Here is a 19,841-nt window from a genome sequence, read left to right on the forward strand (position 1 = left end):
GAGATGAAGGCATTTGACAGTGCAATATCGCCCTCTTGTGACAAAACAAACAAACAAACACTGTGGGGAGACGAAATTGGGACGCGTCATCAGTTCCTCTTATGTTAGTCATTGCAAACCTTAGAGAGCTATTTATAATTTATCAGAGTCCAGATCAACAAGCCCATTACAGCTAACGCTTTTTTATTTAGATTGTTTAGCCCATAGATATTGTTGATTTTTTTTGTCAGATCTATACACATTAGACATGGCAAAATGTATAGAATTGCAAGAAAATGTGCTTTAAAACTGCAAAATGTTCTTTGCACCGCATTACAAAATCTGTAGGAATGCAGGAAATAAGCTTTAAACCTGCAGAAATCTCTCCACCAACAGGAGTGTGAACAGTTTGTGTCATGAACAGTGCTTATGCTGATAGAAATAGACGTGGGAGGTGCAGAATGTTCCCCAATGCTGAAAGAGGGGCCCCTAGTTTAAAAGTTTGGGAACCCCTGCTCTAATCTCACATTGGTGGAATTGCAATAAGCAAACTCAAATGATGGAATGATGCACCTATTCCATTCCATTCTACACTATGCTCCAAAATATTGATAGGGACAGTTAGCCTACTCTAGTTCAAAAATAGAGTTGACGTGCAGCTATTTGGTCTCTCATCCAGGGTTTTAATCAAAACCAACGCTGCTTAGCTTTTATATTTGTCACTGACGATTAGCAATGTGCTATGTTGAGAATGATTATTAAGAAACCTCTTCATAACTAAATATATTCACTGTTGCTATTGAAGTCAATCCAAAGAATAGGTTTAACAGAGCAAATCAAATCAAAGCTCGCGCTCCGGTACCGCTTGCCATGTGGTAGCAGAGAGAACAGTCTGGGGTGGCTGGGGTCTTTGAGAACTTTTAGGGCCGTACCAGGCAGTGATGCAACCAGTCAGGATGCTCTCGATGTTGCAGCTGTAGTACCTTTTGAGGATCTGAGGACCCATGCCAAATCTTTTCAGTCTTCTGAGGGGGAATAGGTTTTGTCATGTCCTCTAAACGACTGTCTTGGTGTGTTTGGACCATTATAGTTTGTTGGTGATGTGAATACCAACGAACTTGAAGCTCTCAACCTGCTCCACTACAGCCCTGTTGATGAGAATGGGGATGTGCTTGGTCCTCCTTTTCCTGTAGTCCACAATCATCTCTTTTGTCTTGATTACGTTGAGGGATAGGTTGTTATTCTGGCACCACCCAGTCAGGTCTCTGACTTCCTCCCTATAGGCTGCCTCGTCGTTGTCAGTGATCAGGCCTACCACTGTTGTGTCATCTGCAAACTTAATGATGGTGTTGAAGTCGTACCTGGCCATGCAGTCGTGGGGGAACAGGGAGTACAGGAGGGGACTGAGCACACACCGCTGAGGGGCTCCGATGTTGAGGATCAGCGTGGCAGATGAGTTGCTACCTACCCTCATCATCTAGGGGCTTCCCGTCAGGAAGTCCAGGATCCAGTTGCAGAGGGAGGTGTTTAGTCCCAGGATCCTTAGCTTAGTAATGACTTTCGAGGGCACTATAGTGTTGAACGCTGAGCTGTAATCAATGAATAGCATTCTCACGTAGGTGTTCCTTTTGTCCAGGTGGGAAAGGGCAGTGTGGAGTACAATAGAGATTGCATCATCTGCGGATCTGGTTGAGCGGTTTGCAAATTGGAGTGCATCTAGGGTTACTGGGATAATGGTGTTAATGTGAGCGATTACCAGCCTTTCAAAGCACTTCATGGCTACGGACATGAGTGCTACTATAGTCATTTAGGCAGGTTACCTTAGTGCTCTTGGGCACTATGGTGGTCTGCTTGGAGCGTGTTGGTATTACAGACTCAATCAGGGACATGTTGAAAACGTCAGTGAAGACACCTGCCAGTTGGTCAGCACATGCCCGGAGCACACGTCCTGGTAATCCGTCTGGCCCAGCGACCTTGTGAATGTTGACCTGTTTAAAGGTCTTACTCACGTCGGCTAAGGAGAGCATGATCACACAGTAATCCGGAAGAGCTGATGCTCTCATGCATGCCTCAGTGTTGCTTGCCTCGAAGCGAGCATAGAAGTTATTTAGCTCGTCTGGTAGGCTCATGTCACTGGGCAGCTCGCGGCTGTGCTTCCCTTTGTAGCCTGTAATAGTTCGCAGACATCCGACGAGCACCGGAGCCGGAGTAGTACAATTCAATCTTAGTCCTGTATTGGCGCTTTGCCTGTTTGATGGTTCATCGGAGGGCATAGCAGGATTTCTTATAAGCTTCCGAGTCCCACACCTTGAAAGCGGCAGCTCTACCCTTTAGCTCAGTGCGAATGTTGCCTGTAATCCATGGCTTCTGTTTGGGGTATGTATGTACAGTCACTGTGGGGACAACGTTCTCGATACACTTATTGATAAAGCCAGTGACCGATGTGGTGTACTCCTCAATGCCATCAGAAGTTGGCATAGTTCCAAGTAACATGATGTGTAGGATCTATTATATTCTATCAAAATATCAAGTGTGACATTTACTCTAGCTGAAAGTAACATTTATAGGATCTGATGCTTTTATTTTCTACTATATTTATATTATATTATATTCATTATATGCCATATTATACCAAAATATCAATTGAGTGATGTGGAATGTTTCTGGAATGGGACTTTCTAATTTGTATTCCAATCTTACAGTCTGTGCACATAATGTAAACTTATAGAAAGAAAATTAGGTATAATATAATTGAGCAGCCTAAAAATCTACCCCCTTCACACAAGCATAGATTAGCAGGTGATGCCAAAGATTTGCATAACTAACCCAAGATAGACCACTGCCTGTCGTTTCCAACGGCAGCAAATGAATCATGGTGGGCAAGAAAAGAAGGAGGCGGGCAGAGCCAAGCAAGAGCTAGCAATCCTATTGTAGTGTTCTCGCAGTTTTTTTTGCATATTCCCATTAGGGAATGCCTACTCTGTGAAGTGCGCGTGTGCAATAACTCAATCGGGCCTTGTACTCCTTTTAAGCAACGTAATTAAACATTTTAAAAACTTTGGCAAAGGTTAAAGTCTACAAAACGTTGATCACTCTGTTCGTAAAAGACTGCAATTTTTGGAACATAAAACTGTATTGAGATCAAATGTTTCGTTGATTAAAAAAATGGCAGAATATCGGCCAAACTCTATCTCGCTCAGTCTTCTCCCACTGCTGGTCACTGGGCTTCCTCTCATCACCATATTTGGTGGTGAGTGGAAACGCCTACCGGATGCTTCAGATGTGAAACATCGGGATCATTCTTCTATCTTGTAGTGATACTTGTGGGTGTGTTCGTAAATTCCCTCTGGCTATCTACTCCGATTTCAGACCACTCTCGTCTGTGTGCCAGAGCGCAGAACAACTGATGCATTTACTAACACTCAACACCCGTTGAATATGGTCCGTGTCAGTAAAGCGTAAATCCATTGTTGACAGCAGAACAGTTATAGTCACCAACGCTCTGGATAACATGAAAACAGCTCTGCTAGGGCGAGTAAACTAGTCAGTGAGGTGTTCTATCATTTTTGTCTGGAAGTAGCTAGCAAGCTTCGGCGCTTGACTGCCGTTGTGAGGTCAGAACACTCGGATCAACCCTACTCCACCGCCAGAGCGTCCAGTGTGTGCTCTGAACGCTCCGATAACGAAAGGCTCTGAATTTACGAACGGACAATTCAATGCAAGGGGCTTTATTGGCATGGGAAACATGTGTTAACATTGCCAAAGCAAGTGAGGTAGACAATATACAAAAGTGAAATAAACAATACAAATTAACAGTAAACATTAAACATACAGAAGTTTCAGAACAATAAAGACATGAATCTGACAACGCTCTGAGCGTACTCCAGAGTGAATTTACGAACACATCCTGTAACGCATTCAGATACTGAGTGCGTTCGTAAATTCGCTCTGGCTATCTACTACGATTTCAGAGCATGTGTCAAAGCGCAGAATAACTGATGAATTTACGAACAACCAGAGCGCAGATTTACTTTACGAACACACCCACTGTTAACAAATTGTTACACAAATCAATGCAGTTGCTATGTAACCACAGACGCTTCACACTCCCGGAAGTGCGTTGCTTAAATAAAAATGGCGGACCACAGATTTAGCAGAGGTTTCAAATCGCCAGTGTTGTGGCTTTTTTCTGTGCAATCTTTAATCAAATTGTGTTTGTCTATTCTCGCGTTGAGCGCTGTAGTCGTCGAATGTCAAATTGAAGATACATTCCGAGCAGGAAATAGCGTTTTTTCACCGGCTGTTGCAGCAGCACGGGATCTACGGTAGGGGGTGCAGGCTAAACACAATGGCCTACATATGCTATAGCTTGTATTTCAATATTGTATTATTGGGACGCATTGAATATGTTATTTGCTTCTAGAGCAGTCATTTTAGTTTTAAAAAATCTGCTCAAGACGTGGGCTACACAATGTAATCAGAAATCATTCTATAAACTGAGAATATATTAAATCATTGCCTTTGCTGTTGTTGGTTCCATGTTTTGTGCTGCTGCCATGTTGTGTTGCTGCCATACTATGTTGTCTCAGGTCTCTCTGTATGTAGTGTTGTGGTGTCTCTCTTGCCGTGATGTGTGTTTTGTTCTATATTTTTGATTTGTAATCCCAACCTCCGTTCTCGCAGGAGGCCTTTTGGTAGGCTGTCATTGTAAATAAGAATTTGTTCTTAACTGTCTTGCCTAGTTAAAGGTTAAATAGAAATAAAACATATCAAACCTGTATGGCAGGCACAACACTAACACAACATGTTCAAATGTAGGCTACAGTTGTCCGCCTGACCGCCGATGAGTGAACATCACCTGGGTATGTGGGAGGTATAGCTCACTGCCCTTAAGTGAGCAGACACTCGCAAAGCCATCTGCTCTTCATTTTTCGTGTGAAAATGTGCGCAAATACACAACACTTTACGGTGTCGCGTGTTTTCTGGTGGGGAAACTGAGTCTGATGCACTGTCATGTACAGATAGATAGATGATAGCTACAAATCATTCTAAGCAAATAGTTTGAAGCACACTTATTCAATCTTCCATAATCAAAATTATACCATGCGTTGCAATTTTTTTGTTGTAATTTTTGCCTGAATGTGTTTCATAATATGTGACAACATGTGCGCAATGATGTGCCCAATCTGTGATTTAGTGCATTATTTAGTGCTCGTAAATAACGATGCATCTGGTATGATCATCGTAATGCTTAAGTTACATCGCAGCTGGAAACGAGTCCCTGTACCCGGCTAGCCTGGTTTTTTTAATGACAATGGATTACTAATGTATTAGTGGCAGACATGTTACAAAATGTTTACCATCCATTTTAACTGTAATTATAATCCATCAATGTCACTGTAATTTAAAGAAAACTAGTGTTTTTCTTATCTTGTAGCTGTCATAATATGGGCATATTATGCTTTGAATGTTAATTACAATGGATTAGTGATGTACTAGTGGCAGACATGAGAAAATGTTTGCCATCCAATTTTACTGTGTTAAAATTGATTAATGTTACCTCAAAGTTCACTGTAATAAAGATTAACCACTTATATTAACCCATATTTTAAGTTGGCATAATATGGGCATTGTATCAAAATAATTGTTGATAAGGCGCTTGTCTCTATCTGTGCATGACAGTGCATCCTACTCAGTTTTCCTACCAGAAAACACATGATACCGTAAAGTGTTATGTATTCAGGCACACAAATTGGCTCACTTGACCGCAGTGTCTAGCTCCAACAGAACTCATGTTTATGAGGCTGCCAGCCAGGTGCATAGCCTAATAGAACACAATGAAGCATATAATACTATCTCTATATCTTTATGCTGCCAGGTACCTGCTTTACGACATCAACCCCCCAGAGGGTTTCAACCTTCGTCGGGACGTGTACATTCGCATGGCATCCCTGGTGAAGACCCTGAGGAGACACAGTGACTGGGTGCTGGTGCTGCCCCCCTGGGGACGTCTTTACCACTGGCAGAGCCCAGACATCCACCAGATCAGGATCCCCTGGGGAGAGTTCTTCAGCCTCACCAGCCTGCAGGGCAACGTGCCTGTCATAGAGTACGAGGAGTTTATAGCTGGTGAGTTCAGCAGTCTCATACCCCTTCCACACTACAGAACTGACCTGATTCGAACTGAGCTGGGCCTCGTTTCCCAGAGCCTTCATAGCAATCATCGTTAGAACCATCTTACCATGTATCTTTAGTGGTTGATGTATTTCCCCGAGCCTTCGTTAATAACGTGACTACAAAGTTGACTACAAATACAATGTTGCAATTGTTACAAACAAGTGAAGGATAAAATCTTTCAAATTAAATCCGAGATGACTGCCTTAAAAAATACATAGGCTGCAGTGCCTTCAGAAACCACTTGAATTTTTTCAGATTTTGTTATGTTACAAAGTGGGTTTAACCCTTAACGTAATAAAAAAAAAGAATGGCCTATGTAGCCCTTCCGCATCTGCGGTGAAAGGTGAGTGGCTAGAGTGGTGTTTGTCAGACCACGAGTCATCCCAAAAATTGGTCTTCTCACAAAACTGTCTGAACGGTTTGGCCTACAAGCCACTCTATGGCAGGATGAGACTCTAACGAACACAATTGTTTTGTGAGAAGAACAATTTTTGGGATGTCTCATGGTCACAGGACCAGGCCCAGGCAATCAAAGTTAGTTTTCTCCCACAAAATGGCTTTAATACAGACATAAATACTCCTCAGCAATCCCCCCCTCCTCCTGTGCTGGCGTGGTTACACATGGTCTGCGGTTGTGAGGCCATTAGGATGTACTGCCAAATGCTCTAAAATTACATTGGAGGCGGATTATGGTAACGAAATTAACATGAAATTATCTCGCAACAGCTCTGTTGGACATTCCTGCAGTCAGCATGCCAATTGCCTGCTCCCTCAAAACTTGAGACATCGGTGGCATTGTGTTGTGGGACAAAACTGCACATTTTAGAGTGGCCTTTTATTGTCCCCTGCACAAGGTGCACCTGTGTAATGATCATGCTGTTTAATCATCTTATTGATATGCCACACCTGTCTGGTGGATGAATTATCTTGGTAAAGGAGAAATGATCACTAACAGGGTTGTAAACTAATTTGTGCATATAATTTGAGAGAAATATGCTTTTTGTGATTATGGAACTTTTCTTGGATTTCAGCTCATGAAAAATGGTACTAACATGTTGGGTTTATATTTTGTTCAGTATACATCTCGGTTGTTTTGCTCTAGGTTGCCCACAAGTCTTAAAAGACTCGTTTGAAGATCCCCTGTACCAGTTCAAAAAATTTGTGGAAGTATAGTGTATTCGGAAAGTATTCAGACCCCTTCCCTTTTTCCACATTTTGTTATGTTACAGCCTTATTCTAATATGGATGTTTTTAAGATATAAGAAAGATCAGGAAACTATATGTATTTTTCTTTACATATATTTTCCCATTTATTTTAGGCACTAAACTATCTCCATATACAGTGCATTCTGAGAGTTTTCAGACCCCTTAATTTTTGCCACATTTTGTTACGTTACAGCCTTATTATAAATTGATTTTTTTTTATCCTCATAAGTCTACACACATTACCCCATAATGACAAAGCAAAAACTGTTTTTTTAGAAACTTTAGCAAATGTATTAAAAAAAAAAACTGAAATATTACATTTACATAAGTATTCAGACCCTTTATTCAGTACTTTAATGAAGCACCTTTGGCAGCGATTACAGCCTGGTGTTTTCTTGGTTATGAAACTAAAAAGCTTGGCACACCAGTATTTGGGGAGTTTCTCCCATTGTTCACTGCAGATCCTCTCAAGTTCTGGATGGGGAGTGTCACTGCACAGCTATTTTCAGGTTTCCCCGGAGATGTTCGATTGGGTTCAAGTCTGGCTGGGCCACTCAAGGATATTCAGAGACTTGTCCCGAAGCCACTCATGTGTTGTCTTGGCTGTGTGCTTAGGGTCGTTGTCCTGTTGGAAGGTGAACCTTTGCCCCAGTCTGAGGTCCGAGCACCTTGGAGCAGGTTTTCATCAAGGATCTCGATCCCTTGATCCTGACTTGTCTCCCAGTCTCTGCAGCTGAAACACATCCACAGAGCATGATGCTGCCACCACCATGCGTCACCGTAGGGATGGTGCCAGGTTTCCTCCAGATGTGACACTTGGCATTCAGGCCAAAGAGTTCAATCTTGGTTTCATCAGACCAGAGAATCTTTTTTCTCATGGTCTGAAATTCCTTTAGGTGCCTTTTGGCAAACTCCAAGCGGGCTGTCATGTGCCTTTTACTGACGAGGGGCTTCCGTCTGGCCACTCTACCATAAATTGGCCTGAGAGAGGAACTCTGGAGCTCTGTCTGAGTGACCATCAGGTTCTTGGTCAACTACCTGACCAAGGCCCTTCTCCCCTGATTGCTCAGTTTGGCCGGCCGACCACCTCTGGGAAGAGTCTTGGTGGTTCCAAACTTCTTCCATTTAGGAATGATGGAGGCAACTGTGTTTTTGGGGAGCTTCAATGCTGCAGAAACGTTTTGGTACCCTTCCCCAGATCTGTGCCTCAACACAATCCTGTCTCGGAGCTCTACAGACAATTCCTTCGACCTCATGTCTTGGTTTTTGCTCTGACCTGCACTGTCATTGTTAAAAACCTGTTTTCACTTTGTAATTATGGAGTATTGTGGATAGATTGATGAGAATTTCTTTTCTCATTAAATGTATTTCCTCTTTTTGACACCTTGAAATATATTTAATTGTAAAAAAAAATTGTGAAGGATATTCACAAAATTCTAACATTAAAACACAATTTTATGTAGATTAGATAAATGACATTGAGTTACAAAATAAAAATGGTCAAAATTTAAGGGAACAGTTTCATGAAACAAGTTGTCTACCCAGAACCTTGCTTGTGGATATTCTGATTGTTTAAATTGTTGTTTAAAGTCAATACATGTCACTTTTGGCAACGATTACAGCTGTGAGTCTTTCTGGGTAAGTCTCTAAGAACTTTGCACACCTGGATTGTACAATATTTGTCCTTTTATTCTTTAAAAAATGCATTAATGTTCAATTTGGTTGTTGGTCATTGCTCTACAGCCATTTTCAAATCTTGCCATAGATTTTCAAGCTGATTTAAGTTAAAACTGTAACTAGACCACTCAGCAACTTTCAATGTCGTCTTGGTAAGCAACTCCAGTGTATATTTAGCCTTGTGTTTTAGGTAATTGTTACACTGGCAATACTAAAGTGCCTATAAGAACATCCAATAGTCATAGGTATATGAAATACAAATGGTATAGAGAGAAATAGTCCTATAATTCCTATAATAACTACAACATAAAACTTCTTTCCTGGAAATATTGAATACTCATGTTAAAAGGAACCACCAGCTTTCATATGTTCTCATGTTCTGAGCAAGGAACTTAAACGTTAGCTTTTTTACAAGGCACATATTGCACTTTTACTTTCTTCTCCAACACTTTGTTTTTGCATTATTTAAACCAAATTGAACATGTTTCATTATATATTTAAGTTAAAATAAGTGTTCATTCAATATTGTTGTAATTGTCATTATTACAAATATCGGCCGATTTAATCGGTATCGGCTTTTTTGGTCCTCCAATAATCGGTACCGGCATTGAAAAATCTTAATCGGTTAACCTCCACTGCAAAGTATTGACTTTGGGGGGATAATAGTTATGCACGCTCAAGTTTTCAGGTTTTTTGGTATTTTTTCTTGTTTGTTTCACCCCAAAAATATTTTGCATCTTCAAAGTGTTGTATAAATCAAATGATACAACCCCCCCAACAATCTATTTCCAGGTTGTAAGGCATCAAAATAGGATGGGGTGAATACTTTCGCAAAGAACTGTATATTTTGTGACTAGGCTGCTGTCTGTAATTTTTGCCTGAATGTGTTTCATAATATGTGACAACATGTGCGCAATGATGTGCCCAATCTGTGATTTAGTGCATTATTTAGTGCTCGTAAATAACGATGCATCTGGTATGATCATCGTAATGCTTAAGTTACATCGCAGCTGGAAACGAGTCCCTGTACCCGGCTAGCCTGGTTTTGTATCCACCATAGTTGCTGGGATCGTGCTGGATAAGCCATTGTAAAATAAAAATATCAGAGTACCGTTCTGGTCACCCCTCAGACATTTGAGTAAATGCCCATGTTTTTGTGGTTGGTCGACTTTCCCTGACATCTGGCTGATTTCCATTTTTTCCTCTGTTTAGGATTGTTCCATAGGTATAATTTATGCATAATGTACATGGTTATAAAGGCGTTATACATGCTTATACATACATATACATGCTTATAAGAAGATATAAAACAATATACCTTCAGGCTTAAAATAAAATGTTATATTTCCGTGTTTTTGGCTCCAGAGTCTGGAGGCCCATTTATTGAACAGGTCCTGGTGCTACAGAACTACGCTGAAGGGTGGACTGACGGGAAATGGGAGGAGAAAGTGGACCAGCGACCCTGCGTTGAACGGTTATTGTACTCCAAAGACAAACAGGGTTATTACAGGTACAGTAATCACCAGGTTCAGAGATGGATAGGAACACAATACATTCAACACAATACATTCCAAAGATGCATAGGACTACTGCATGTGGACACTAACAATGAGTTTGGCATCTGTGCTTACCTACCTTTATGTCTCGCGAAGTTGAATTATCAAAGGTAAATACTTGTTTCAGCTATTAAAATGTGTTTTATGGCAGTGGAACGAGCTGTAGTAGTAGTAGTAGTAGTAGTATAGTGGGTGTAGTGAGTATGACTTATATTCATATAAATAAAATTGTCATGTTCGTTGTGAGCAGTTTTCCCTAATTTGAAAGCATGTCTCACCTCTTTCTTCTCCTTCTTTTCCCACTGTTAGAGGATGGTTTTGGGGCTATGAGGAAACCAGGGGTGTGAACGTCACTTGTCTGTCAGCTCAGGGCCACGCCTCCATCCTGGCACCACTCCTGCAGAACAACATCACATCAACGTGAGTCAATAAATGTGTGTTTGGCTAAGATAGATACAATTATTGAATCCTAATCTTCTTGTCTAAGGATGTGTATTAATTATACCACTATTACAGGTTTAATGTGGACTTCCTATTTAAACTAAAACAAAAAGTAATATTCTAGAGGTGGCAGCATAGTCTTTATTGGATGTGTTGTATGTACTGTATGAGATGTGGACATTTGTTCACTGAGGGAGCTCTTTCCTTTCATATCCCCACAGTTCTGTGATGTTGGACAAAGCAGAGACTGTCCTCCATGATCACTACGCAGGAAAGGACTACTGGGATGTAAGTCTGATGTCAAGTTGTAAAGAATGTATCTATGTCTGGTAATGGTTAACAACCTACAATCATACAGTTGAAGTCGGAGGTTTACATACACTTTGCGTGAAGTCATTAAAACTAGTTTTTCAACCACTCCACACATTTCTTGTTAACAAACTTTAGTTTTGGCAAGTCGGTTAGGACATCTACTTTGCATGACATAACTAATTTTTCCAACAATTGTTTACAGACAGATTATTTCACTTATAATTCACTGTAACACAATTCCAGTGGGTCAGACGTTTACATACACTAAGTTGACTGTGTCTTTAAACAGCTTGGAAAATTCCAGAAAATTATGTCATGGCTATAGAAGCTTCTGATAGGCTAATTGACATAATTTGAGTCAATTGGAGGTGTACCTGTGGATGAATTTCAAGGCCTGGTTCATCCTTTTGAGCAGTTTCTAAACACCTGAAGGTACCACGTTCATCTGTACAAACAATAGTACGTAAGTATAAACACCATGGGCCCTCGCAGCCATCATACCGCTCAGGAAGGAGACACGTTTTGTCTCCTAGAGATGAACGTACTTTGGTGTGAAAAGTGCAAAACAATCCCAGAACAACAGCAAAGGACCGTGTGAAGATGCTGGAGGAAACAGGTACAAAATTATCTAAATCCACAGTAAAACGACTCTTATATCGCCGTAACCTGAAAGGCAGCTCAGCAAGGAAGAAACCACTGCTCCAAAACCGCCATAAAAATAAATAAAAAACTACAGTTTGCAACTGCACATGAAGACAAAGATCGTACTTTTTGGAGAAATGTCCTCTGGTCTGATGAAACAAAAATGGAACTGTTTGGCCATAATGACCATCGTCTTGTTAGGAGGAAAAAGGGGGAGGCTTGTAAGCCAAAGAACAACATCCCAGCCGTGAAGCACAGGGGTGGCATCATCATGTTGTGGGGGTGTTTGCTGCAAGAGGGACTGGTGCACTTCATAAAATAGATGGCATCATGAGGAGGGAAATTATGTGGATATATTGAAGCAACATCTCAAGACTTCAGTCAGGAAGTTAAAGCTTGGTCGCAAATGGGTCTTCCAAATGGACAATGACCCCAATCATACTTCCAAAATTGTAGCAAAATGGCTTAAGGACAACAAAGTCAAGGTATTGGAGTGGCCATCACAAAGCACTGACCTCAATCCCATAGAAAATTTGTGGGCAGAACTGATAAAGCGTGTGCGAGCAAAGAGGCCTACAAACCTGACTTAGTTACACCAGCTCTGTCAGGAGGATTCGGCCAAAATTCACCCAACTTATTGTGGGAAGCTTGTGGAAGGCTACCCGAAGCATTTGACCCAAGTTAAACAATTGAAAGGCAATGCTACCAAATACTAATTGAGTGTATGTAAACTTCTGACCCACTGGGATTGTGATGATAGAAATTAAAGCTGAAATAAATCATTCTCTCTACTATTATTCTGACATTTCACTTTCTTAAAATAAAGTGGTGATCCTAACTGACCTAAGACAGGGAATTTTTACTAGGATTAAATGTCAGCAATTCAATTGTGAGTTTAAATGTATTTGGCTAAGGTGTATGTAAATTTCCGACTTCAACTGTATATTGTAATTAATTATAGGTCATATTTCATAGAAATCTGGTAACACTGGATAGTTACTTTAATGCAGAGTGGTGAATAGTTCTTTCCTGATTTGTTTAACACTCCTCCATTTTGTCTAAGTCTTTGTGTGTCTTCTCCTCTGTAGACTCGCCGCAGTATGGTCTTTTCCAAACACCTGCGTCTCCTAGGGGACGAGTTCCGTGCAAAGTACCTGAACTCCACAGACGAGCAGGACCAGACCGTATACAACGAGGACTGGACTCGCATTAAGGTTTTCAGACCTTTTCACATACATACACGCCTCGCACATTTAAATTACATGTATTTATCTATCCACATTGATTACTTGTTGCACTAGCAACATGTACTGTGTGGGAAAAAGGGGGGGGGTGTGTCTTAAGCTAAGAATAGTTCTGTTTTGCTATTAGTGGGTACTTTTAATTGGGCATGAATGGTTTGACGTGTTATTCATTTCTGTGTGTAAACTCAGAATAAGCTGGGTTCTGCCAGAGGGGGGCCGTACCTGGGTGTCCACCTGAGAAGGAAGGATTTTATCTGGGGTCACAGAGAGGATGTGCCCAGCCTCAAAGGAGCTGTCAAGAAGATCAGGGACCTCATGAAGAAAAACAAACTAGACAGAGTCTTTGTTGCCACTGACGCAGATGAGGAAGGTACAGTTGTACTTTGGTGCCATTGATTGATGTTGAATGTAAAAATAAATAAGTTGAAAATAAAGCCATTCATATTTGCAGCCCTAAGAAAATAACAAAATAATTGTGTTAGGAATTAGAATTTCAGTTGACTTTTGAAATGGAATTGACCCCAACCGTATAACCCAGTAGAGGTTTGGCAGGTTTATGCTGTCTGTAGCCTACTCCACAGAGAGTGTCACGTTCTGACCTTAGTTCCTTTATTATGTATTTGTGTTAGTTTGGTCAGGGCGTGAGTTGGGGTGGGTAGTCTATTATTTTTTTATGTTGTATTTCTGTGTTTGGCCTGGTATGGTTCTCAATCAGAGGCAGCTGTCGATCGTTGTCTCTGATTAAGAATCATACTTAGGTAGCCTTTTCCCACCTGTGTTTTGTGGGTGATTATTTTCTGTTTAGTGTTTTTCATCACCTTACAGGACTGTTCGTTTGTCGTTTTTGTTGTTTTGTTCAGTTGTTTTATAAAAAATATGAACACTTACCACGCTGCGCATTGGTCCTCCTCTCTTTCTCTGGACGACAACCGTTGCAGAGTGTCTGTGGGTTATACAATGACATTACGGATTGTCTTTTTCGTCAGCTCTCCAGACAAAATTATAATTGTAACGGTCTCGATGAAAATAACAAATCGTGTGAAATTTTATCAGGTAACAATAATGTAAATGCCTGTGCCAAAGCCTGCCACCTTATCCCCCAACAGTGATGTTTCTTCATAAACGACTAATTGTCCTTTTTCTACTGTACTTTGTTTTTTTGATTATGCTTACATGTGTATGATATAATGTATTATACAGTAGATAACGCCTGTACCATGTTTGACTATGATTGTTTTTTAGTGTCTCAAAACTAAATTTGAGTTGTTTTTGTATTATTGTGTCATTGTGGAGTGACACTTCAATCCACTTTTCTAATCTCTAGATCTAGACAATATGGCCAGTCAGAGTATGGCTCTAAGGCCAGTGTGTTCCTGATGAGGCATATGTCTGTTTTGTGCAGAGCTGGAGGAGCTGAAGAAGATATTACCAGAGATTACACGCTTTGAACCCACCTGGGAGGACCTGGAACTACTCAAGGACGGGGGCGTGGCTATCGTCGACCAATGGATCTGCGCACATGCCAGGTACAGCTCTCCTCACAATGAATGCTTCTATGTTCCACCATTCAGTTGAAAGAAAGGGTTGCACAATGTGTGCAGACTGAGGGTGGGGAGCTGTGACAAGTACACATGATGCAGACATTCTTGTACTTTTCTTTTGTTGAAGTGCACACGAGCATACTGTAGTTAAACAACTTTTGTTACCGTCACGTTCTGTAGGATAGTGGGTCATGTGATACCACTTATGTGATACTTACTTATTATAATTATTTTATTAGCCTGTAAGTTTCCTTTATGATCATATTTTTATGAAATGTCTGTAAAGGGAATTCGATTGTCAGAGCAGTGTAAAAATAGGCCGAAACAATTCCTTAAAACATTTGAGGTTTGCTTTACATCATCATTACTCGACATCAAAATGTTTAAATGTAATACGCCACGCATGATAGAGGGATAAACAGAATCATTTAAATACGCTTGAAGGAGTAAAGTAAGATCATTGAAGTTTTTGTATCCCATTTTAAATGTGAGATGGCAGATCTAGGTGTTCATGATAAGACTCTGTACTTCAAACATACTGTATATATATTGTACTCTATGTTGTCTCAGATTCTGCTGTTAGTTCAGTTGAAAATATTTACTTAATTTAACGGATCATATGGTACAATAGTTGTGTTTGTCACCTGTGTACGTCAGACCCACATATGGACCTGAAAGCCATTGTCCCTTATAATCACATGGTCTGAGGGTGCATTCCAATCACGTTAGTTTCTGGATCACACCACTAGAAATCTATTACAGTACTGGAGTGTTAAACACATCATTACACTTCTACTGCACTTTAGAATATTTGCACTGCATTTAAATCAATATTATTAGCCTGTTGTGTACTGTATGGGGTGATGAGGAATGTGAAGTCTATTGTATTATTGTATACTGTGTTTCATGTGTTGAAGACTTTCTATTGATTTGATACTTGTAAAACGGACTTGTCTTTCTTAATTGCCCCTGGTGGGATAGATATAGTTGCATTGAATTGAATTCCCTCTATCGCCCTCCCATTTCCCAGGTATTTTATCGGAACATCTGTGTCGACCTTCTCTTTCCGGATCCACGAGGAGAGAGAGATTCTGGGATTCGACCCCAAAACTACCTACAACCGCTTCTGTGGGGACAGCGAGAAGGAGTGTGAACAGCCCACACACTGGAAAATAGTTTACTGATGCAATGACGTGGCACCGCTCTCAACAGCTCTCAAAGAACATGCCAATTGCAGTGTTAAAGTGGAGCTTTGTTATTTGTATATATACATTTGAAGACGGACGTTTACATACACTTAGGTTGGAGTCATTAAAACTCGTTTTTCAACCACTCCACAAATGTCTTGTTAACAAACTGTAGTTCTGGCAAGTCAGTTAGGACATCTACTTTGTGCATGACACAACAAATTTTTCCAACAATTGTTTACAGACAGATTATTTCACTGTATCACAATTCCAGTGGGTCAGAAGTTTACATACACTAAATTGACTGTGCCTTTAAACAGCTTGGAAAATTACAGAAAGTGATGTCATGGCTTTAGAAGCTTCTGATAGACTAATTGACCTTAATATGAGTCAATCGGCGGTGTACCTGTGGATGTACTTCAGGGCCTACCTTCAAACTCAGTGTCTCTGCTTGACATTGTGGGAAAATCAAAATAAATAAGCCAAGACCTCAGAAAAACATTATAGACCTCCACAAGTCTGGTTCATCCTTGGGAGCAATTTCCAAATGCCTGAAGGTACCATGTTCATCTGTACAAACAATAGTACGCAAGTATAAACACCATGGGACCACGCAGCCGTCATAGCACTCAGGAAGGAAACGCATTCTGTCTCCTAGAGATGAACGTACTTTGGTGCAAAAATTGCAAATCAATCCCAGAACAACAGCAAAGGACCTTGTGAAGAAGCTGGAGGAAACAGGTACATATTAACTATATCCACAGTAAAACGAGTCCTATATCGAAATAACCTGAAAGGCCGCTCAGCAAGGAAGAAGCCACTGCTCCAAAACCGCCATAAAAAAGCCAGACTACGGTTTGCAACTGCACATGGGAACAAAGATCATACTTTTTGGAGTCTGATGAAACAAAAATAGAACTGTTTGGCCATAATGACCATCATTATGTTGGAGGAAAAAGGGGGTAGCTTGCAAGCCAAAGAACACCATCCCAACCGTGAAGCACGGGGGTGGCAGCATCATGTTGTGAGGGTGCTTTGCTGCAGGAGGTACTGGTGCACTTCACAAAATAGATGGCATCATGAGGGGGGAAAATTATGTGAATATATTGAAGCAACATCTTAAGACTTCAGTCAGGAAGTTAACGCTTGGTCGCAAATGGGTCTTCCAAATGGACAATGACCCCATGCATACTTCCAAAGTTGTGGCAAAATGGCTTAAGGACAACAAAGTCAAGGTAGTGTCCAGCACAAAGCCCTGACCTCAATCATATAGAACATTTGCTGGCAACTGAAAAAGCATGTGTGAGCAAGGAGGCCTACAAACCTGACTCAGTTACACCAGCTCTGTCAGGAGGAATGGGCCAAAATTCACCCAACTTATTGTGGGAAGCTTGTGGAAGGCTCCCTGACCCAAGTTAAACAATTGAATGGCAATGCTACCAACTATGAATTGAGTGTATGTAAACTTCTGACCCACTGGGATTGTGATGAAAGAAAATTAAAGCTGAAGTAAATCATTCTCTCTATTATTATTCTGACATTTCACTTTCTTAAAATAAAGTGGTGATCCTAACTGACCTAAAACAGGGAATTTTTACTAGGATTAAATATCAGGAATTGTGAAAAACTGAGTTTAAATGTATTTGGCTAAGGTGTATGTAATCTTCTGACTTCAACTGTATATATGTACAATATATGTTCTAATAGTGTTTTTTTGTGTCATGTTTTTATTGTTTTGAGAATTGTGCAAACTGTGAATAGACAAAAACCTTCAAATACGTTTTAAAGAACAGATGTTTTATAGGTCAGATGTTTTCAAGGTCACCACTTTATTTTCACTTGTTTGCACTCATGTCTGCGAACTTTACATATATAAACCATTGTTTTATCAATCATGATGGCAGCACCTAGTATGTGTGAAAATGATAATCAGATTTGGCTGATAATAATGGTATACAGTTCCTTTCAGAAAGTATTCAGACCCCTTGACTTTTTCCACATTTTGCTACGTTAAAGTCTTATTCTAAAATTGATTAAATAAAAAAATCCTCAGCAATCTACACACAATACCCCATAATAACAAATCAAAAACAGGTTTAAAGTTTTTTTGTGAATTTATTAAATAAAAAAACAGACACCTTATTTACATAAGAATTCAGACCCTTTGCTTTGAGACTCTAAATTGAGCTCAGGTGCATCCTGTTTCCATTGATCATCCTTGAGATGTTTCTACAACTTTATTGGAGACCACCTGTGGTAATATAAATTGATTTGACATGATTTGGAAAGGCACACACCTGTCTATATAAGTCCCACAGTTGGCAGTGCATGTCAAAGCAAAAACCAAGCCATGAGAGCTCAGAGACAGGATTGTGTTGAGGCGCCAATCTGGGGAAGGGTACCAAAACATTTTTGTAGCACTGAAGGTCCCCAAGAACACAGTGGCCTCCATCAATCTTAAATGGAAGAAGTTTGGACGCCTGGCCAAACTGAGCAATCGGGGGAGAAGGGCCTTGGTCGGGGAGGTGACCAAGAACCCACTGGTCCCTCTGATACAGCTCCAGAGTTCCTCTGTGGTGACGCGAGAACCTTCCAGAAGGACAACCATCTCTGCAGCATTCCACCAATCAGGCCTTTTATGGTAGAGTGGCTAGACGGAAGCCACTCCTCACTAAATGGCACTTGATGAATACCTGCTCCAGAGCGCTCAGGACCTCAGACTGGGGCGAATGTTCACCTTCCAAAAGGACAATGATCCTAAGCACACAGCCAAGATAATGCAGGAGTGGTTTTGGGTCAAGTCTCTGAATGTCCTTGAGTGGCCCAGCTAGAGCCCGGACTTAAACCCGATTGAACGTCTCTGGAGAGACCTGAAAATAACTGTGCAGCAATGCTCCCCATCCAACCTGACAGAGCTTGAGAGAAATTCTATAAACCTGTTTTTGATTTGTCATTATGGGGTATTGTGTGTAGATTGATGAGGTGAACTAACTATTTAATCAATTTTAGAATCCGGCTGTAATGTACAAATATGTGGAAAAAGTCAAAGGGTCTGAATACTTTTAGGGGAATTATTTGTTGGGGTAACATGAATAGAAAGAGCAGTGTCTTCTTTCATTTACTTCTGCCAATTCAAAGTCTATTTGGTCCAATTCAAAGTCTATTTGGTCGTCCTTATTATGCTGTACCACATTTTGGTGAGCTTGAGAAACCTTTTTTCTTTTTGTTTTGTTTTCCTTTGTGTGTAGCCTATGATAGAAACTTTGCTGCTTGGTTGACAATGCAGTTTTCCAACAGAGAGAAGCAGATATGTGGCTAAATATAGTATGTTGATGTGCCATTTTTCTAAGTTCAAAGCCGCATAGGGAACATGGATTGACCAGTTTATTATGGTGAAACCCCAAATATTATCTACATTTTATATGATCAGATATCAACATAACTCTGACAAAGATTACAATTACAGTAACGTTTGTTCTACAGACTACATATACTGTATAAAAATTGAATGACAATGTTGTGACATTTTTGTACTTTTCCACTTGTATGACTGTCATTTGGGAAAGGATTTAATTTTAAACTATTTTCAAGACTCTAAATCAGAGCTCATACTGTATTTTTGCTGATTACATCATCTTTTTTCCTTTCCTTTTTCTTACAACAAAAGGACTGACACAAAGCTATCACCTGTCAAGATGTTCTAAGGTGACCGCCATTAAAGAGGCTATTTTCAAAGAACTAGACCCAGCCCTGTTTTTATTCCTGAGAAAGCAAATATGTTCAATGACGATGAGGACATGTATTGGTTCATTTCAAGAGGAAAAACCTCAGAATGTATCTTATCAGTTGATCAAATACAGTTTGTTTGTACAATTGGGA

The 19,841-nt window shown here is 40.4% G+C and overlaps 1 protein-coding gene across 1 annotated transcript; it reads left to right on the plus strand.

Moving 5' to 3' along the window:
* The first annotated feature begins 4,070 nt into the window (after window positions 1-4,070).
* pofut2 (protein O-fucosyltransferase 2) lies at window positions 4,071-19,700 on the plus strand. Its single transcript, XM_021597491.3, has 9 exons — window positions 4,071-4,304; window positions 5,858-6,108; window positions 10,405-10,549; window positions 10,905-11,015; window positions 11,258-11,324; window positions 13,079-13,204; window positions 13,424-13,604; window positions 14,637-14,760; window positions 15,806-19,700. Exons 1-9 carry the CDS (start codon window positions 4,114-4,116, stop codon window positions 15,957-15,959), a joined length of 1,350 nt encoding a protein of 449 aa, XP_021453166.1. The 5' UTR covers window positions 4,071-4,113; the 3' UTR covers window positions 15,960-19,700.
* Window positions 19,701-19,841: the final 141 nt, after the last annotated feature.

This window comes from Oncorhynchus mykiss, chromosome 3, assembly GCF_057628025.1.
Source record: "Oncorhynchus mykiss isolate SJ-2025 chromosome 3, ASM5762802v1, whole genome shotgun sequence".
NCBI classification, from domain to species: Eukaryota; Metazoa; Chordata; class Actinopteri; order Salmoniformes; family Salmonidae; genus Oncorhynchus; species Oncorhynchus mykiss.